This window comes from Vipera ursinii (genome assembly GCF_947247035.1).
Source record: "Vipera ursinii genome assembly, chromosome: Z".
NCBI lineage: Eukaryota > Metazoa > Chordata > Lepidosauria > Squamata > Viperidae > Vipera > Vipera ursinii.
In genome coordinates, this window is record NC_139517.1 from 46,948,680 (window position 1) to 46,964,752 (window position 16,073).

The window sequence follows — 16,073 nt, forward strand, 5'->3', positions numbered from 1 at the left end:
GCAACCTACCCCTGCCTGCTCAATGACGCACTGCCCCTGCTTTGCCCCCTCCCACCCTGCTCCCCATTCACTGCCTATATTGTATGCTTTCAATGGCAGCAGCTCTGGAGGCCGGTGGTAGGCTCTCTGCATCATCCTAGGGCTGAGAGTTTCAACCATCTGCAAAACGACTGGTTCATCTTATCAGAAGGGCTTTAAATTAAAATTGAGGGGGGAGGGAATCAATCTTCAAGACTTTTAGAACCTAATTCTAAGCAAAAACTACTAGATAACCAATCATATAAGGAGGTAGGGAGTAAAGAGAAAGAAGAAGGGAAAATACAATGAAGTAGACAGTGATGGAAAGGATGGAAACCAGATACAAAGTAGGAGATATAAGAAACATACTCAGGACCCATAAAGGACTCAAATGCCTATACATGAATGTTCGAAGTTTAGGAAACAAACAAGGTGAACCTGAAGTACTAGCACATGAAGGTAAATATGATATAGTTGCCATTACTGAAACATGGTGGGATAAAACTCATGACTGGAATGTACTGATGGAAGGATACAAACTATTCAATAGAAACAGATTTAACAAAAGAGGAGGTGGAGTTGCATTATATATAAAATATCATTACATCTCTACAGAAATCCACAAAACCAAGGATGAAAACCTCCTAGAATCCATATGGGTCAATATAAAAGGAAAAAAGAAGGACATTGCTATAGGCATATACTACAGGCACCCAACCGAGCAGAAGGAATAGATGACGTTTTTGTTAAACAATTAACAAATGTACATAGGAAATGGGACACGGTGGCTCAGTGGGTTAGGATGCTTAGCTTGTCGATCAGAAGGTCGGCAGTTTGGCGGGTCGAATCCCGAGTGCCGTGTAACAGAGTGAGCGCCTGTTACTCATCCCAGCTTCTGCCAACCTAGCAGTTCGAAAGCACGTAAAAATGCAAGTAGAAATATAGGGACCACTACGGTGGGAAGGTAACAGCGTTCCGTGCGCCTTTGGCGTCTAGTCATGCCGGCCACATGACCACGGAGACGTCCTCAGACAAGCGCTGGCTCTTCGGCTTTGAAACGGAGATGAGCACCGGCCCCTAGAGTTGGAAACGACTAGCACGCATGTGCGGGGGAACCTTTACCTTTACCTTTACCTTTACCTTTACCTTTACATAGGAAATATATCACAGTAGCAATGGGAGACTTTAACTACTCTGATATCAACTGGGAGACAGACTCTGCAGCCACAGGGAAATCAAACAGATTCCTAACCAACCTAGCTGATAACTTTGTCATCCAAAAGATAGAGGAGGGAATTAGAGGAAAAGCTATATTGGACCTAATTCTTACTAACAGAGGTAGTTGAAGTTGCCAGAACTTTGGACAAGAGTGACCATGTCAAATTGGAATTCAATATAATGCAAACACATGCCATAGAATATAATCCAGCCAGTGTCTTAAACTTCAAAAGAGCTGATTTTAACAAACTCGGAGAGAGTATAAGAAAAAAAAATCCATGGATCAAAATCCTAAAGGGGAAAATAACTCAAGAAGCATGGGAAACTCTGAAAAATATGATCATAAAAGCCCAGTCCAGCACAATACCACTGAAAAAGAAAAACAAGAAATCCAAGAAGAAACCAGCATGGTTGCACAAAGATTTATCTGGCAAACTGAAAGACAAAAAGGACAAGTACAAAAAACGGAAAGAGTGACACATAACTAAGGAAGAGTATCAGCAGATAGCCTGAATCTGCAAAGATGAAGTCAGGAAAGCAAAGGCTCAGAATGAACAAAGACTTGCAACAAAAGTCATAGATATTAAAAAATAGTTTCTTTCAACATATAAATAACAAGAAAAAGTCAAGGAAACAGTAGGGCCACTTAAAAGAGAAGATGACAAGGAAGTAACACACATAGTAGAAAGCACAGCAACAAGACCCAAAGGTGCTTTTACCTAACTGTAAAAGACAGACTAGAAATAAAAATCACAATAAGCAAGAAAATGGTTAGAGAACACCTATCTAATCTTCACAAATATAAATCACCGGAACCTGATGGATTATATCCCAGAGTTCTGAAGGAACTGGCAGATGTTATTTCAGAACCATTGTATCTTTAAAAAATCCTGGAACACGGGGGAACTACCAGAGAATTGGGAAAGACCTGACGTGGTTCTCATCTTCAAAAAAGGAAAAAAAAAAACAGGAAACTACAGACCAATCAGCCTAACATCAATACATAGAAAGGTCCTGGAAAAGGTAATAAAAAAACAGATCTGTGAACATCTAGAAACAAATAAAGTTATAACTAGAAGCCAGCAAGGGTTTGTTAAAAATAGATCATGCCAAAGCAATCTGACTTCATTCTTTAACAAAGTGACTAAATTAGTAGACCAGCAAAATGCTGTGGACATAATATACTTAGAATACAGCAAGGCATTCAACAAAGTAGACCACAATCTACTTCTTGGTAAGCTAGAAAAATGTGAGAGGGCTTTTCAACCTTTTTACCCATTGTACCACTTTTAGGATATGGTAACATCTGAGTACCACCAGTCGCCTAGCAAGGTGTCAAAAACCTGATGATCAAAAAAAAAAAAAGTGATGAAGTACAGGTAGTCCTCAACTTACAACAGTTCGCTTAGTGACAGTTCAAAGCTACAATGAATGACACTGAAAAAAGTGCCCCCAAGCCACAGCCGAGCAAGATACCTGCCTGCCCGCCTGGCGGTGCTCTTCTTCCTGTCCGAGGTTTTCATTGTTGTGAGCATTTCTATTAAGGAGTGGCAGCGAGGGTGGGGTGGGTGGCGTTTGGTTTTTATTCCCCCCTCTGCTGGGTGGTTGCAGCAGGGTTTGGTCACTTCACATGACCCTGGGACACTGTGACCATCATAAATATGAATCAGTTCCCAAGCATCTGAATGTAAATCACAAGACCCTGGAGATGCTGCAACATTCCAGCTTATCAGTGCTTCTTCTGGGCCCAGAAGCGCCAGGATCAAACCGAGCTCCAGCTGGACCCTGGTGCTGACCCTGGTGCTTCTGCTGAGCCTTGACAGCCCTGCAGCTCCAGCCATCTCTCGCTCAGGCTTGTGTGGTACTGCCACCAGTTCAGCTCATTCCCCTCCCCCACTACCATTTTTCTAGGATGGTCACGTAACACCTACCATGTGTCAATGTACCACAGGTGGTACCCGTACTACTGGTTGAAAAGCCCTGAGATAGACATCACTACCAGATGGATTTGTAACTGGCTGACAAACTGTACTCAATGAGTAGTTCATCTCTATGGAGGAAAGTAAGTAGTAGGATACCACAAGGTACTGTCTTAGACCCAGTGCTCTTCAATATTTTCATAAATGACTTAGATGAGGGAATAAAAGGGGAACTCATCAAATTTGCAGATGACACTAAACTGGAAGGAATAGCCAACACTCCAGAAGACAAGCTCAGGATCCAAAAAGATTTTGACAGACTTGAACAATGGGCCCTATCCAGCAAAATGAAATGTAATGTGGAGAAAAGCAACATTTTACATTTAGGCAGGAAAAAAAATCAAAGGTTTAAATACAGATTAGGTGAGACCTGGCTCAAAAACAGCAAATGTGAAAGGGACTTGGAGTCCTAGAGGACAATCACCTGACTATGAGCCAGCAGTGTGCAGCAGCAGCCAAAAAAGCTAATACAATCCTGGATTGTATAAACAGAGGTATAGAATCAAGATCACATGAAGTATTAGTACCGCTTTATAAAACCCTACTGGAATATTGCAACCAATTTTGGTCACTGTACTACAAAAAAGATGTTGAGACTTTGGAAAAAGTACAGAGAAGAGCAACTAAGATGATCAAAGGCCTGGAGATTAAAACATATGAAAAATGGCTGGAGAACTTGGGTTTGGCTAGTCTAAAGAAAAGAAGAAATAGGGGTGACAGATAGCAGTATTCCAGTATTTGAGGGGCTGCCACAAAGAAGAGGGCACCAAATTATTCTGCAAAGCACCAGAGGGCAGGACAGGAAACAATGGTTGGAAACTGATAAAAGTGAGAAGCAACCTGGAGTTAAGGAGAAACTTGGAGTACAAAATGAAGTAGGGCACAGGATGATAGAATTTTGTCAAGAGAATATGATGGTCATAGCAAACACTCTTTTCCAACAACCCAAGAGACGGCTCTACACATGGACATCACCAGACGGTCAACACAGAAATCAGATTGACTATATGCTCTGCAGCCAAAGATGGAGAAGCTCTATACAGTCAGTAGAAACAAGACCAGGAGCTGACTGTGGCCCAGACCATGAGCTTCTTGTTGCAAAATTTAGGCTTAAACTGAAGAAAATAGGGAAAAGCACTAGGCCACTCAGGTATGAATTAAATCATATCCCTGTTGAATATACAGTAGAGGTGACAAATAGATTTAAGGAATTAGATCTGATAGACAGAGTGCCTGAAGAACTATGGACAGAGGTTCGCAATATTGTACAAGAGATAGCAAATAAAACCATCCCAAAGAAAAAGAAATGCAAGAAAGCATTTGCAAATAGGAAGCTTTGCAAATAGCTGAGGAAAGGAGGGAAGCGAAAGGCAAGGGAGAAAAAGAAAGATATGCCCAATTGAATGCAGAATTCCAGAGAATAGCTAGAAGAGATAAGAATGTCTTCTTAAATGAACAGTGCAAAGAAATAGAAGAAAACAGTAGAATAGGGAGGACCAGAGATCTTTTCAAGAAAATTGGTGAGATGAAGGGAACGTTTAATGCAAAAATGGGCATGATAAAGGACCAAAATGGCAGGGACCTAACAGAAGCAGAAGAGATTAAAAAGAGATGGCAAAATTACACAGAAGAACTATACAAGAATGAGCTTAACATCCCTGATAATCACAATGAGGTGGTCACTGACCTCGAGCCAGACATCCTAGAATGTGAAGTGAAGCGGGCCTTAGAAAAACTGAGCAACAACAAAGCTAGTGGAGGTGACAGTATTCCAGCTGAGCTATTCAAAATCTTAAAAGATGATGCAGTAAAAGTGCTACACTCAATTTGCCAGCAAATTTGGAAAACTCAACAGTGGCCACAGGATTGGAAAAGATCAGTTTACATTCCAATTCCAAAGAAAGGCAGTGCCAAAGAATGTTCAAACTATCGCACCATTGCACTCATTTCACATGCTAGTAAAGTTATGCTTAAAATCCTACAAGCTAGACTCCAGCAGTATGTGGATCGAGAACTACCAGAAGTACAGGCAGGATTTCGAAGAGGCAGAGGAACTAGAGATCAAATTGCCAACATATGCTGGATCATGGAGAAAGCTAGAGAGTTCCAGAAAAACATCTACTTTTGCTTCATTGACTATGCTAAAGCCTTTGATTGTGTGGATCATAACAAACTGTGGCAAGTTCTTAAAGAGATGGGAGTACCAGACCATCTTATTTGTCTCTTGAGAAACCTATATGTGGTCCAAGAAGCAACAGTGAGAACTGGACACGGAACCACTGATTGGTTCAAAATTGGGAAAGGAGTCTGGCAAGGCTGTATACTGTCACCCTGCCTATTTAACTTATATGCAGAGCACATCATGAGAAAGGCAGGGCTAGATGAATCAAAAGTTGGAATTAAGATTGCCGGAAGAAATATCAACAACCTAAGATATGCAGATCATACCACTCTAATGGCAGAAAGTGAAGAAGAACTAAAGAGCCTCGTGTTGCGGGTAAAGAAGGAGAGTGCAAAACTTGGCTTGAAACTTAACATTAAGAAAACCAAGATCATGGCATCCGGCCCTCTCAATTCCTGGCAAATAGATGGGGAAGAAATGGAAGTAGTGACAGATTTTATTTTCCTGGGCTCCAAGATCACTGCAGATGGGGACTGTAGCCAAGAAATTAAAAGACGCTTGCTCCTGGGGAGGAAAGCCATGGCAAATCTAGACAGCACACTAACAAGCAGAGACATCACCCTGTCAACAAAAGTGCGTATAGTCAAGGCTATGGTCTTCCCAGTTGCAATGTATGGCAGTGAAAGTTGGACCACAAAAAAGGCTGAGCGCCAAAGAATTGAGGCCTTTGAACCCTGGTGCTGGAGAAGACTCCTGCGAGTCCCTTGGACTGCAAGACGATCAAACCGGTCAGTCCTAGAGGAGATCAATCCTGACTGCTCTTTAGAAGGCCAGATCCTGAAGCTAAAACTCAAATATTTTGGCCACCTAATGAGAAGGAAGGACTCACTGGAGAAGAGCCTAATGCTGGGAAAGATTAAGGGCAAGAGAAGAAGGGGACGACAGAGAATGAGGTCGCTGGATGGAGTCACTGAAGCAGTAGGCGTGAGCTTAAATGGCCTCCAGCAGATGGTAGAGGACAGGAAGGCCTGGAGGAATGTTGTCCATAGGGTTGCGATGGGTTGGACACGACTTCGCAGCTAACAACAAGAACAACAAATGCAGGAATTACATCTGAAATTTACATTAGTGGCATCAAGCCACTAATTCCCCAATAAGAATCTCACATATATCTTTTCAATATTCAGTGAGAATTTGGGAAGATATAGATGAGGCTAAGGAGATGGCAATCAAAGTGAATATTCTTTTATCTTTGGTGAGAAAGTAATAAAATATTGGAATTTTGGAAGAATGTTCTTAAAAAATGTCTGACACAAAATAATAACCATAAAATATGCTAGATATCTTTAATGGGCAGAATAAGAAATAGAAATAAGAATAAAGATAGCATACATGTCATACCAAGGATGGGAGGATGTTATCTAACCTGTCCTTTATATAAAAAAATAGGCAGAGTGAAAAAGAGGGGATAGTTCCTCATCCTCATCTATATCTTACTACTTACTTGGGATGAGGGGCTCATGAAAAGATAATGCCACTGGATTTGGACCTCCAATGCTCTAATCCAGGGCTCTTCAAACTTGGCCCTTTTATAGACTTGTGGACTTCAACTTTGAAGTTCACAAATCATAAAAGGGCCAAGTTTAAAGATCCCTGCTCTAATCATATGCAGCACTTCCAACAAGTAATAGTCAAAACAAACACAGACAAGAATCCATTAATTCTAGTAAAGTTCACCTTTCTGGCATTTCTTCACAGCTTCTTTCTGACCTAGAATAACTTCCATGTGGAAAGCATAGCAATGGTTTCGGAAAGGAACCCAAGAGGAATCTTCTAGTGTTTTAGGACAACTTCCATTGTAGCTCCACTTGTGTGAAGAAAGGGATCCTGAAGTAGAATACTTGGTTAGAAGAAACTTAGCAAATATTTACATTGGTTTTAGTCATTAAAAACAAATGACAAAATGATTTTTTTTCTGACCCCTTCATTAAAATTCAGGGGATGAGAGAGGAGAGTCTTTATTTCAGCACTCCCTTCTCTATCTGTATAGCTATCATACAGGTAAATTACCTGTGTTCAACTTGCAGATGGCCCCTTGAAGCTTTGTGTCGCAAGCAGCAGTTCGCCATGTTCCATCTATATCCATGTATGCACACCCCACAATTTGTTGTGGTTCTCCATCTTGCCAGTTTGTGTAGGAGACAGTCTCATCTGTAAACCATCCATAATTACGTTTCCCCTAAAACAAGTCAATACATATAAAGTTTTGCCACACTGGACTAATCAATCTGCCTACAAAATATTTGATGTCATATATTTATAATTATGCTGTATTGAATGATCCTCACATGCACTACAGCAGACATGTCAAACACAAGGCCCGGGGGCCAGATCCAGCCCGCGAAGTGGTTTCATGTGGCCCGCGAAGCCATCCTGGAAACAGTGAGGGAACGGCCCCCACTGCCTTGGCCCTGGCCCAGAGAACCTCCTTCTGCCAGAGACCCTCAGATCTGTCCAACTCCTGCCCAGGCCCTCAGGCACCTTTGATGCGAACGATGTAGAGCTGGCCATGCCCACCCAGTAGGCCATATGCACTCTAGCCACACCCACCCAGTAGGCCACGCCCACCCAGTAGGCCATGCCCACCCGGCCTCCTGAGGGCAACCGCAATGCTGATGCGGCCCTCAATGAAATTGAATTTGACACCCCTGCACTACAGGGTCACACTGATAATAATTCTCTATAGGAAGTTTTGGAAATGTGAACCAGTCAGCATTCACTACTTCCTTATAGCTTCACCATTTGCTATTCCAGAGCAATGATTTAGCCAACACATAAACTCAGACAATGTCAGACCCCTAGATATGCTTCCATTTTTTGTATCTACTACATGCAAGGCAGGTTTGATTTACATGCTATGGTTTCCAAATATAGTTGACTCACCTCTTCATTGGACAAACCAATCCAGAGTGGGGTATGTAAACTGCTGACTACCTGAGTGAGGAAGGCCTGGGTGAATGGTTCTAGCACATTTGCTAGACTTCCATTGAGACTCTCACATAACAACACAGCTTCATGCCATTTGAGCGGCTTCATCAGGACACGGTAAGTATTGTTAAGATATGAAAGGGTAGAGTTGAGAACAGGAGAAAAGGATGTTGAAGAAGGGTTTAGAGTAGGGTCTTGGATGTGGGGGAAGAATTTGAGAAAAAGAAAATAAAAGCTCAGTCACACTTTACAAATATAGCCTAGAGCCATTAACAAAGTAATATTGATTTTATTCAAAAATTAGTAGCAATTTGCTGAATATCAAGTAGTTTCTTAGTGTTTATTCCATTTCACTAAAAACAGTGGTTATTTTTGTGTTATTTTCTTATCATTTCTGTGAAATAGAACTTTAGTTCTTCCTGGAAGCCACTGTATAAGGATGGTGGGAGAACCAAGATATATCTATAGATACTAATTAATTTAATTCTTTAGCTAGGAAACCTCCTCGATGCAGTTTGACCAGGATAAGGCAGATGAGGATAAATGAGAGAAGAACGTTAACCTCTCTATTTTACTTCTGACCCTTGTTAAAGACTGTTTTCTCATTGTTAATAAAAAACGAGGATGGATGTATCTGTTCCCTATCTTATTTGATACTTAATCAGTTGGAGTAAGGAAAACTGGATGGAACTCCTGCATCAGATACATGTTGCAGAGAGAAATCAAGGGCCATAGCATCCTGAATAAGTGCTCACCAAAACAGCATCTTCAAGACTAATGGGCTTTGGCAATAAACAAATTAAAACTCTGGAAGCATTTTTAAGACTAATCAATTTTATTGGGGCATATTCTGTGATGAGAAGCAACAGCTTTTATGAACATGCATGTAATTGATGAACAAAGTTGCTGCTCATGAAATCATATGCCTCAAGTTGGCCAGTCTTGAAGGTGCTACCAGATTCTTGTATCTGCGTTGTTGCCACAGACTAATGTAATTCTTCCTCCCTTGTGCACAACAGAAATGAATGCCATCATCCCTGGCATAAGGAATCAAAATTATCACAAGCCCACTCTGCTAAGCATAACAAGCCAATCTTATTTTCTTGCATTATTCCTCTTACCTTTGCTTCTCTGGCAGATAAAAATATGTTTCTCCTCTTGGCAGTTCCTATCATCCCAACGGCCTGTAAACAGGGAAGGGAGGCCATGCCACATTACAGCGCAGTTAGTCTATGAAAAACAGAACCAGGAAAATCAAAATCATACACCTGCAATCACAATGAGAAGGTAGCTATCAAACAACATCAAGAATTGTCTAAGTGTCTGCTGGCTTATGACCATATAAATATTTATTTGATTAATGGATTATGTCCACACTGAATTGTCCAATTCTTGTCTTACGATTATTGCAACATGTCACATATGAAATTGCTCTTGGCAAATATTACAAGTCTATAGGCAAAGCAGAACAGACAATGGGTTCCAGAGAAACACAAAAGCAAACAACACACTATACACTAAAACAAGTTGTGGTTTTCACATAGCTTATTATACCTGAAAAATAATCATATTGTGGAAAAAATAAGTGTGATAGCTTAGTATACCCAATATGCTGAACCAGTAACCTGATTCCTGCAGTACGTAAAAACCACAAACTATCCTATTCAACTTTAGTTCATGCCACATGAACTCAGCCAAGCTGCTACTTCATCTTTACCAAACTTTGGAACTCACTGCTACTGATAGTAGTCTTCGGCTTAAGATCACAATTGGGCCTCGGATTTCGGTTGCAAGTCATTTTGGTAGTTAAGTTAGGTGCCCATATAACCATTTAATTCTACAACTGCAATCCTAACACTTTCAGTTGTAGATACTAAGTGACTACATTGGTCATTAAATAGACAGAGGAGAATAAAAGAATAACAGAGTTGGAAGTGGTCCTGGAAATCTTCTAGTCCAAGTCACTGCTAAAGCAGGAGACCTTATACCATTTCAGACAAATGGCTGTCCAATCTCTTCTTAAAAAGAAAGAGCTGCCTCCCAAAAGAGGTCATGCAAACAAAGATACCAAAAATTCAAGTTTTGTTTCTCCATCTTGCCCACTACAGGCATTCCCCTCCTTTCCATGTGCAAGAGGGAACTGCCTCACTGGGGTGAAAAAAGGAAGAGAAGAATAGAATAGAATAGAATAGAATAGAATAGAATAGAATAGAATAGAATAGAATAGAATAGAATAGAGTAGAGTAGAGTAGAGTAGAGTAGAGTAGAGTAGAGTAGAGTAGAGTAGAGTAGAGTAGAGTAGAGTAGAGTAGAATAGAGTAGGGAAGGGAAGGGATGGAAAGGAACGGAACGGAACGGAACGGAACAGAACAGAACAGAACAGAATAACAGAGTTGGAAGGGACCTTGGAGGTCTTCGAGTCCAACCCCCTGCTTAGGCAGTAAACCCTATAACACTTCAGACAAATGATTGTCCAATCTCTTCTTAAAAACTTCCAGTGTTGGAGCATTCACAATTTTTGGAGGCAGGTTGTTCCACTGATTAATTGTTCTAACTGTCAGAAAAATTCTCCTTTGTTCTAGATTGCTTCTCTCCTTGATTAGTTTCCATCCGTTGCTTCTTGTCCTACCCTCAGGTGCTTTGGAAAATAACTTGACTCCCTCTTCTTTGTGGCAGCCCCTGAGATATTGGAATACTGCTATAATGACACCTCTCATCCTTCTCTTCATTAAACTAGACATACCCAATTCCAGCAGCCGTTCTTTAACTGGCATGATCTGATTTTCACAAACCCATGTTGGCTTTTGGTTATGACTTTGTTTGCCTCTAGGTGATCATTGATTCATTGCTTGATTATCTTTTCCCGAATCTTCCCAGGTATTGAGGTCAGGCTGATAGATCTGTAGTTTCCTGGATCTATTTTTTGAAGATGGGAACTACATCAGCTCCTTTCCAGTCTTCTGGTAGTTCTCCAGTGCTCCAGGATCTTTGAAATATATAGTTTAGTGGTTCTGAGATAACGTCTGCCAGTTCCTTCAGAACCTTGGGGTGTAATCCATCTGGTACTGGTGATTTGAACTTGCCTAGGGTAGACAGGTGCTCACTTACCATTTTCTTGCCTATTTTAACTTGTGTTTCTAATCTGTTTTTACGGTACTGTTTTTGATAGGTTGGACTGTTTTTCCTTTTTGGGTAAAGAGGGATGGAAAACATAAGTAATTCTGCTTTCTTCCTGTTGCTTGTCATCTTCTTGCCACTTTTTCCCACTAATGAACCAATAATTCCCTTGAGGTTTTTTCTTGGTTTTTACATACTGAAAGCAGGGTTTTTTTTGTGTTTTTTTTTACTTTTGTTGCAAACCTTGGTTCATTTTGAGCCTTAGCTTTACTCACTTCATCTTTGCAGGCCCGGGCTATTTGCTGATATTCTACCTTAGTTATGTGCCCCTCTTTCCACTTTTTATACTTGTCCTTCTTGTCTTTCAATTTATCTTAAGAGTTCTTTATGTAGCCATACTGGTTCCTTTTGAAAGCTGTTATTTTTCTTCTTTGTTGGTATTGTGCTAAACTGGGATTTAAACTCTCACTTTTCAAAATTTCTTAAGCTCCCCCTTGAGGATTCTCATCCATGGAATCCTTCCCAAGCTCTCTTAAAGTCCAAGACTCCAGGCTGGCTATGTTCTATTGCTTGTGCTTGCATAACATTGAATTCCAATATTGCATGATCTCTTCCCCCCCCCCGAGGTTTCTGTTAGTTCAACACCTTCTATCATTTCATTTCTGTTAGTGACAATTAAGTCCAATATGGCTCATCCCCTAGTTCCCTTCTCTATTTTTTGAAAGACAAAGTTGTCTGCTAGGTTTGTCATGAACCTGTTTGATCTTCCACTTTGTCTCCCAGTTGATGTTGGGGTAGTTAATGTTCCCCCATTACTATTGTGATGTGCTTTCTACATACCTTAATTAACTGACTAGCAAAAACTTCATCTATTTCCTCTGTTTGGTTGGGTGGCCTATAGTATATACCTATGCTAATGTCATTTCCCCCCTTTTATATTGACCCAGATTTATTCAAGACAGTTTTCATCATTGTTGTGCTCCATTTCTGTAGAGATGTAGTTATTTCTCATATATAGTACAACTCTTCTTTTATTTGGTCTGTTTCTTTTAAATAATTTAAACCCTTCTAGTTGTATGTTCCATTTATGGGTTTCATCTTACCAAGTTTCCACAATGGCAACTATATCATATCTGCTTTCATTTACTTGAATTTCTAATTCATCCTGTTTATTGCTCATAGTCTGTGCATTGGTGTATAGACATTTGAGTCCTTTTTTGAAAGACCCTGTGTTTACTTTCTATATCGGGGTCCCGAACCCCTGGTCTGTGGACCAGTACTGGACCATGGGATGCCAGCACTGGTCCGCACAAACAGGCAAAGCCCCATCCGTGAGATGCAGGCAACACACAAAACCATGCAACCTCTGGTCTACGGAAAAACCTCTCTCCATGGAACCGGTTCCTGGTGCCCAAAAGGTTGGGGACCTCTATTCTATATAAACTGTGTTGTGCCTGAGTTTCCCTACTTCCTTACCACCTGTTTGATTAGTCTTGGTATGGAACTATTATTTATTTATTTTATTTATTTATTAGTTGAATTTATATACCGCCCTATTCCCGAAGGACTCAGGGCAGTTCACAGGGCAGTTAAAACAGTACAAAAAGAGAATAAAATAGAATTAAATTAGTACAAGCCCACAATTCATAGTAACAATAAAATTAAAATTTTAAAATTAATTTAATATAATTTAATTAAAATACCTTAAAATTTAAAATCCCTCAGTCCAGGCCAGACAGTTCAAACAACCAGGTTTTTAAGTCCCGGCGAAACGAGCGAAGGTCGGGGGCAGTCTGAAGCTCCATCGGCAGTTTGTTCCAAAGGGCGGGCACACTCACAGAGAATGCCCTCCCCCTGGGAATCACCCGCTGGCAATCTCTAACCAGCGGAACCCTAAGGAGGCCCTCCCTGTGGGCGCGCACCGGACAATGGGAAGCTGATGCTGGTAGCAGGTGCTCCCTAAGGTAATCCAGACCCATGCCATTTAGGGCTTTATAGGTCATCACCAGCTTGATTTTGCTTGACAGCAAAATTGATATTCTTGCTGCACAAACTTCTCTGTTACTTGCAGTGATAACCCTATTAATTTTAGATTGCTGGGAACACAAATGTTTTATATCAATTAACTCACTGTCCCTGTTCTTTAGTTTAAATGTTTGTCCAGAAAGTCTATGAATTTAATGTCAAGTAACTCAGACCATCTCTTTTGTACAGTCTTTCATTGGACCAGCAATAGACATCATGACTAATATAACCAAAACCTACACCACTCCTTTAGCCACACATTTAACTCCACTTTATGCTGGCCTTTTCCTTTTTTGTTCCTTATATATTGGCAAAACCTCTGAAAAAGTATGCCTACAGCTTATGCTACTAAGTTCCTGCTCCAAATTCTGGAAATCATTCTGCACAGAGAGTACATATTTTTGGGACAGATCATTCGTGCCAAGATGTACAATAGCATCAATCTCATCGTCTTTACTGGCTTTCTTGACTATCTTAAATATACCACCTCTTGTCTCTGCTAGGAGTAGCATCTGACAAACACCAGACCTGTTTCAAAACCTCCATATCCTTTCCTAAATTTACATCCCTTGTATTTGAATCACCAACCAGAATGTGGCTTCTCTTTTTGGATGCCTTGCTCTTCTTGTGTGACTGGTGTATAATACCTGATTCACACTTTCTCCTATCCAAAACAAGTAATTTGTCTCACACCATGATTCCCTGTTTATTTGAGCTATCATCATCACAACTACCTTGACCTGCCACCTTAGTATCCCTATTAAGGTCAGCAAGGGCACTGTATCTGTTATACAAGAGATGGCAAAAGCTTTGTGTTTGTGGTTCACAGTTCTCATCCTGCCAGATCCCACGGTTGTCCATGCTGCCTTTCTCCTGCAGGATCTTTGTGGTAGAAGGGGCTGGTATAGTGTGGCAGCTCAATAGAGCATAACAGCTGAATTGTATACCTAATTTTGCTTGAAGAGCACAGACTAGAGACTCCAGATAAGCAATCTGTCCATATAGACTACTAATTTGTTTAGGACAGTATCCAAATTTGAAAAGAGTACCCCAAAAGACAGCTGCAAAACAAGTATTGCACTGAACTAAGCCAAACATTCTGAAATAAAATAAAATTGCAATCACAGATGCACTTACCCTGAATGTACTACTGCTGTTTTAGATATTTAGTTTAGCTACCTTGCTCCACTGGATTTTGTCTTAGTCCCCCTAAACTCACAGCTAGCAACTCTTCCCAACAGCCTCTGGGAAATTCCAATGTAATGCAGGTGCAACCAGCAGCTCAGCTTTCAAGTGCTTACCTCGCTTCATTGGATGGATCTTCAGTGTTTCTGAACAGCCCTTCTACCCTTTAGAAACTTTGCATTTGTTGGCTTTCCAAGCAGAAAGCTAGCAAATGCAAGCTTTCCTTAAATATAGAAAAGCTGGAAAAAGCATATCTACCCTTTAGAAAGATCATGTTTGCTAGCTTTCTGGCTGGAAAGGTTGGAAAGAAGCTCAGATCTTCAAGATGCAAGCTTGCTTTCTCCAGCCCAGTACCAAAGTTCTCCTCTACATGATGTATGGGGGAAACTCTGGCACTGGCTTGGAGAAAAGTTTGCATACCAAAGATCTTTGTTTCTCCACCCTTCCCTGCAGGAGTCTCCCCCACCCTCACACAGAGGGGAGGGGAAATCCTTCTGCAGTGGCAGCAGCTTGCAACTTTCGTTGCCGGCTTCCATATTGAATTTCTGGTGAAACAAGCAGAGAAGATTGCAAATAGCAATCACATAATCATAGGACTCCTGACAACCAGTCATAAGTACAAACAGGTTGCCAAATGCCTAAAATATGATCACATGGCCTTGGGGATAATTGGGGAATCATAACTTCAAGAACACATTGAAATCTATTTTTTCCTCATATAACTTTGAACACTCATTAAATGACCAATTGTAAGTTGAAGACTACCTGTGTTACAAGATGTGCTGGTAGTATCTTTGAAAAAATAGGTGGCTGGTTAAACAGAATGCTGGCCTAGATACTAGTTTTAACTCTAATTGCAAGTTTTAATATTTTTAAGAGATCATTTAATACAAAAAACCCCCGCTTTTATTATATATTTATTTAGAAGGAAAAGAAAAATGTTCTCTGAAATTCATGCCAAAATGCTTGAAGAGAAATTCTTAGCATTTGTTTATGAAAATACATGAAAGGCCACTTTCATGATTGACTTACTCTTTAAAATTCAAAAGCCGCATTCTAGAGATACACAAGGCAAAACCTTTTCTTCTGCAGTGGTGGGCAGGGAAGCCTGAACAGAAATTGTAATCCTGTTTGACTGAATACGTTTCCTGTGCTTTACTTAATCCAGAGCCTTAATTATGCTATTAGCAGTAGAAGTTCAACTCACTGGCTGATCACTAGCAGTGGATGTTCCATATCCAGATGGTTCTCCAGGGGCCCAGTTCACATACTTCACAGCCTCAGATTCTACCCAGAGAAATTCCTTCTTGGAATCATGGAGACCAATCCATATATCAAAAGTCACATTTGGAAGAAAAGTTGTTATAAGAGCTGCAGGAAAGAAACAAAGGAATGGAAAGTACTTGGCATATGATTAGAGA

General features: G+C 40.6%; 1 protein-coding gene across 1 annotated transcript in view; it reads right to left on the bottom strand.

The window, feature by feature from the left end:
• MRC2 (mannose receptor C-type 2) overlaps positions 1 to 16,073 on the bottom strand; it is a 113,775-nt gene that overhangs the window by 9,745 nt on the left and 87,957 nt on the right. Inside the window, exons 22-26 of the mRNA XM_083376321.1 lie at positions 15,860 to 16,023; positions 9,447 to 9,555; positions 8,281 to 8,519; positions 7,408 to 7,576; positions 7,075 to 7,224 (exon numbers count right to left, since the gene is read on the bottom strand). Of these exons, the coding sequence (XP_083232447.1) occupies positions 7,075 to 7,224; positions 7,408 to 7,576; positions 8,281 to 8,519; positions 9,447 to 9,555; positions 15,860 to 16,023 (831 nt within the window). The remainder of the gene's footprint in view (positions 1 to 7,074; positions 7,225 to 7,407; positions 7,577 to 8,280; positions 8,520 to 9,446; positions 9,556 to 15,859; positions 16,024 to 16,073) is intronic.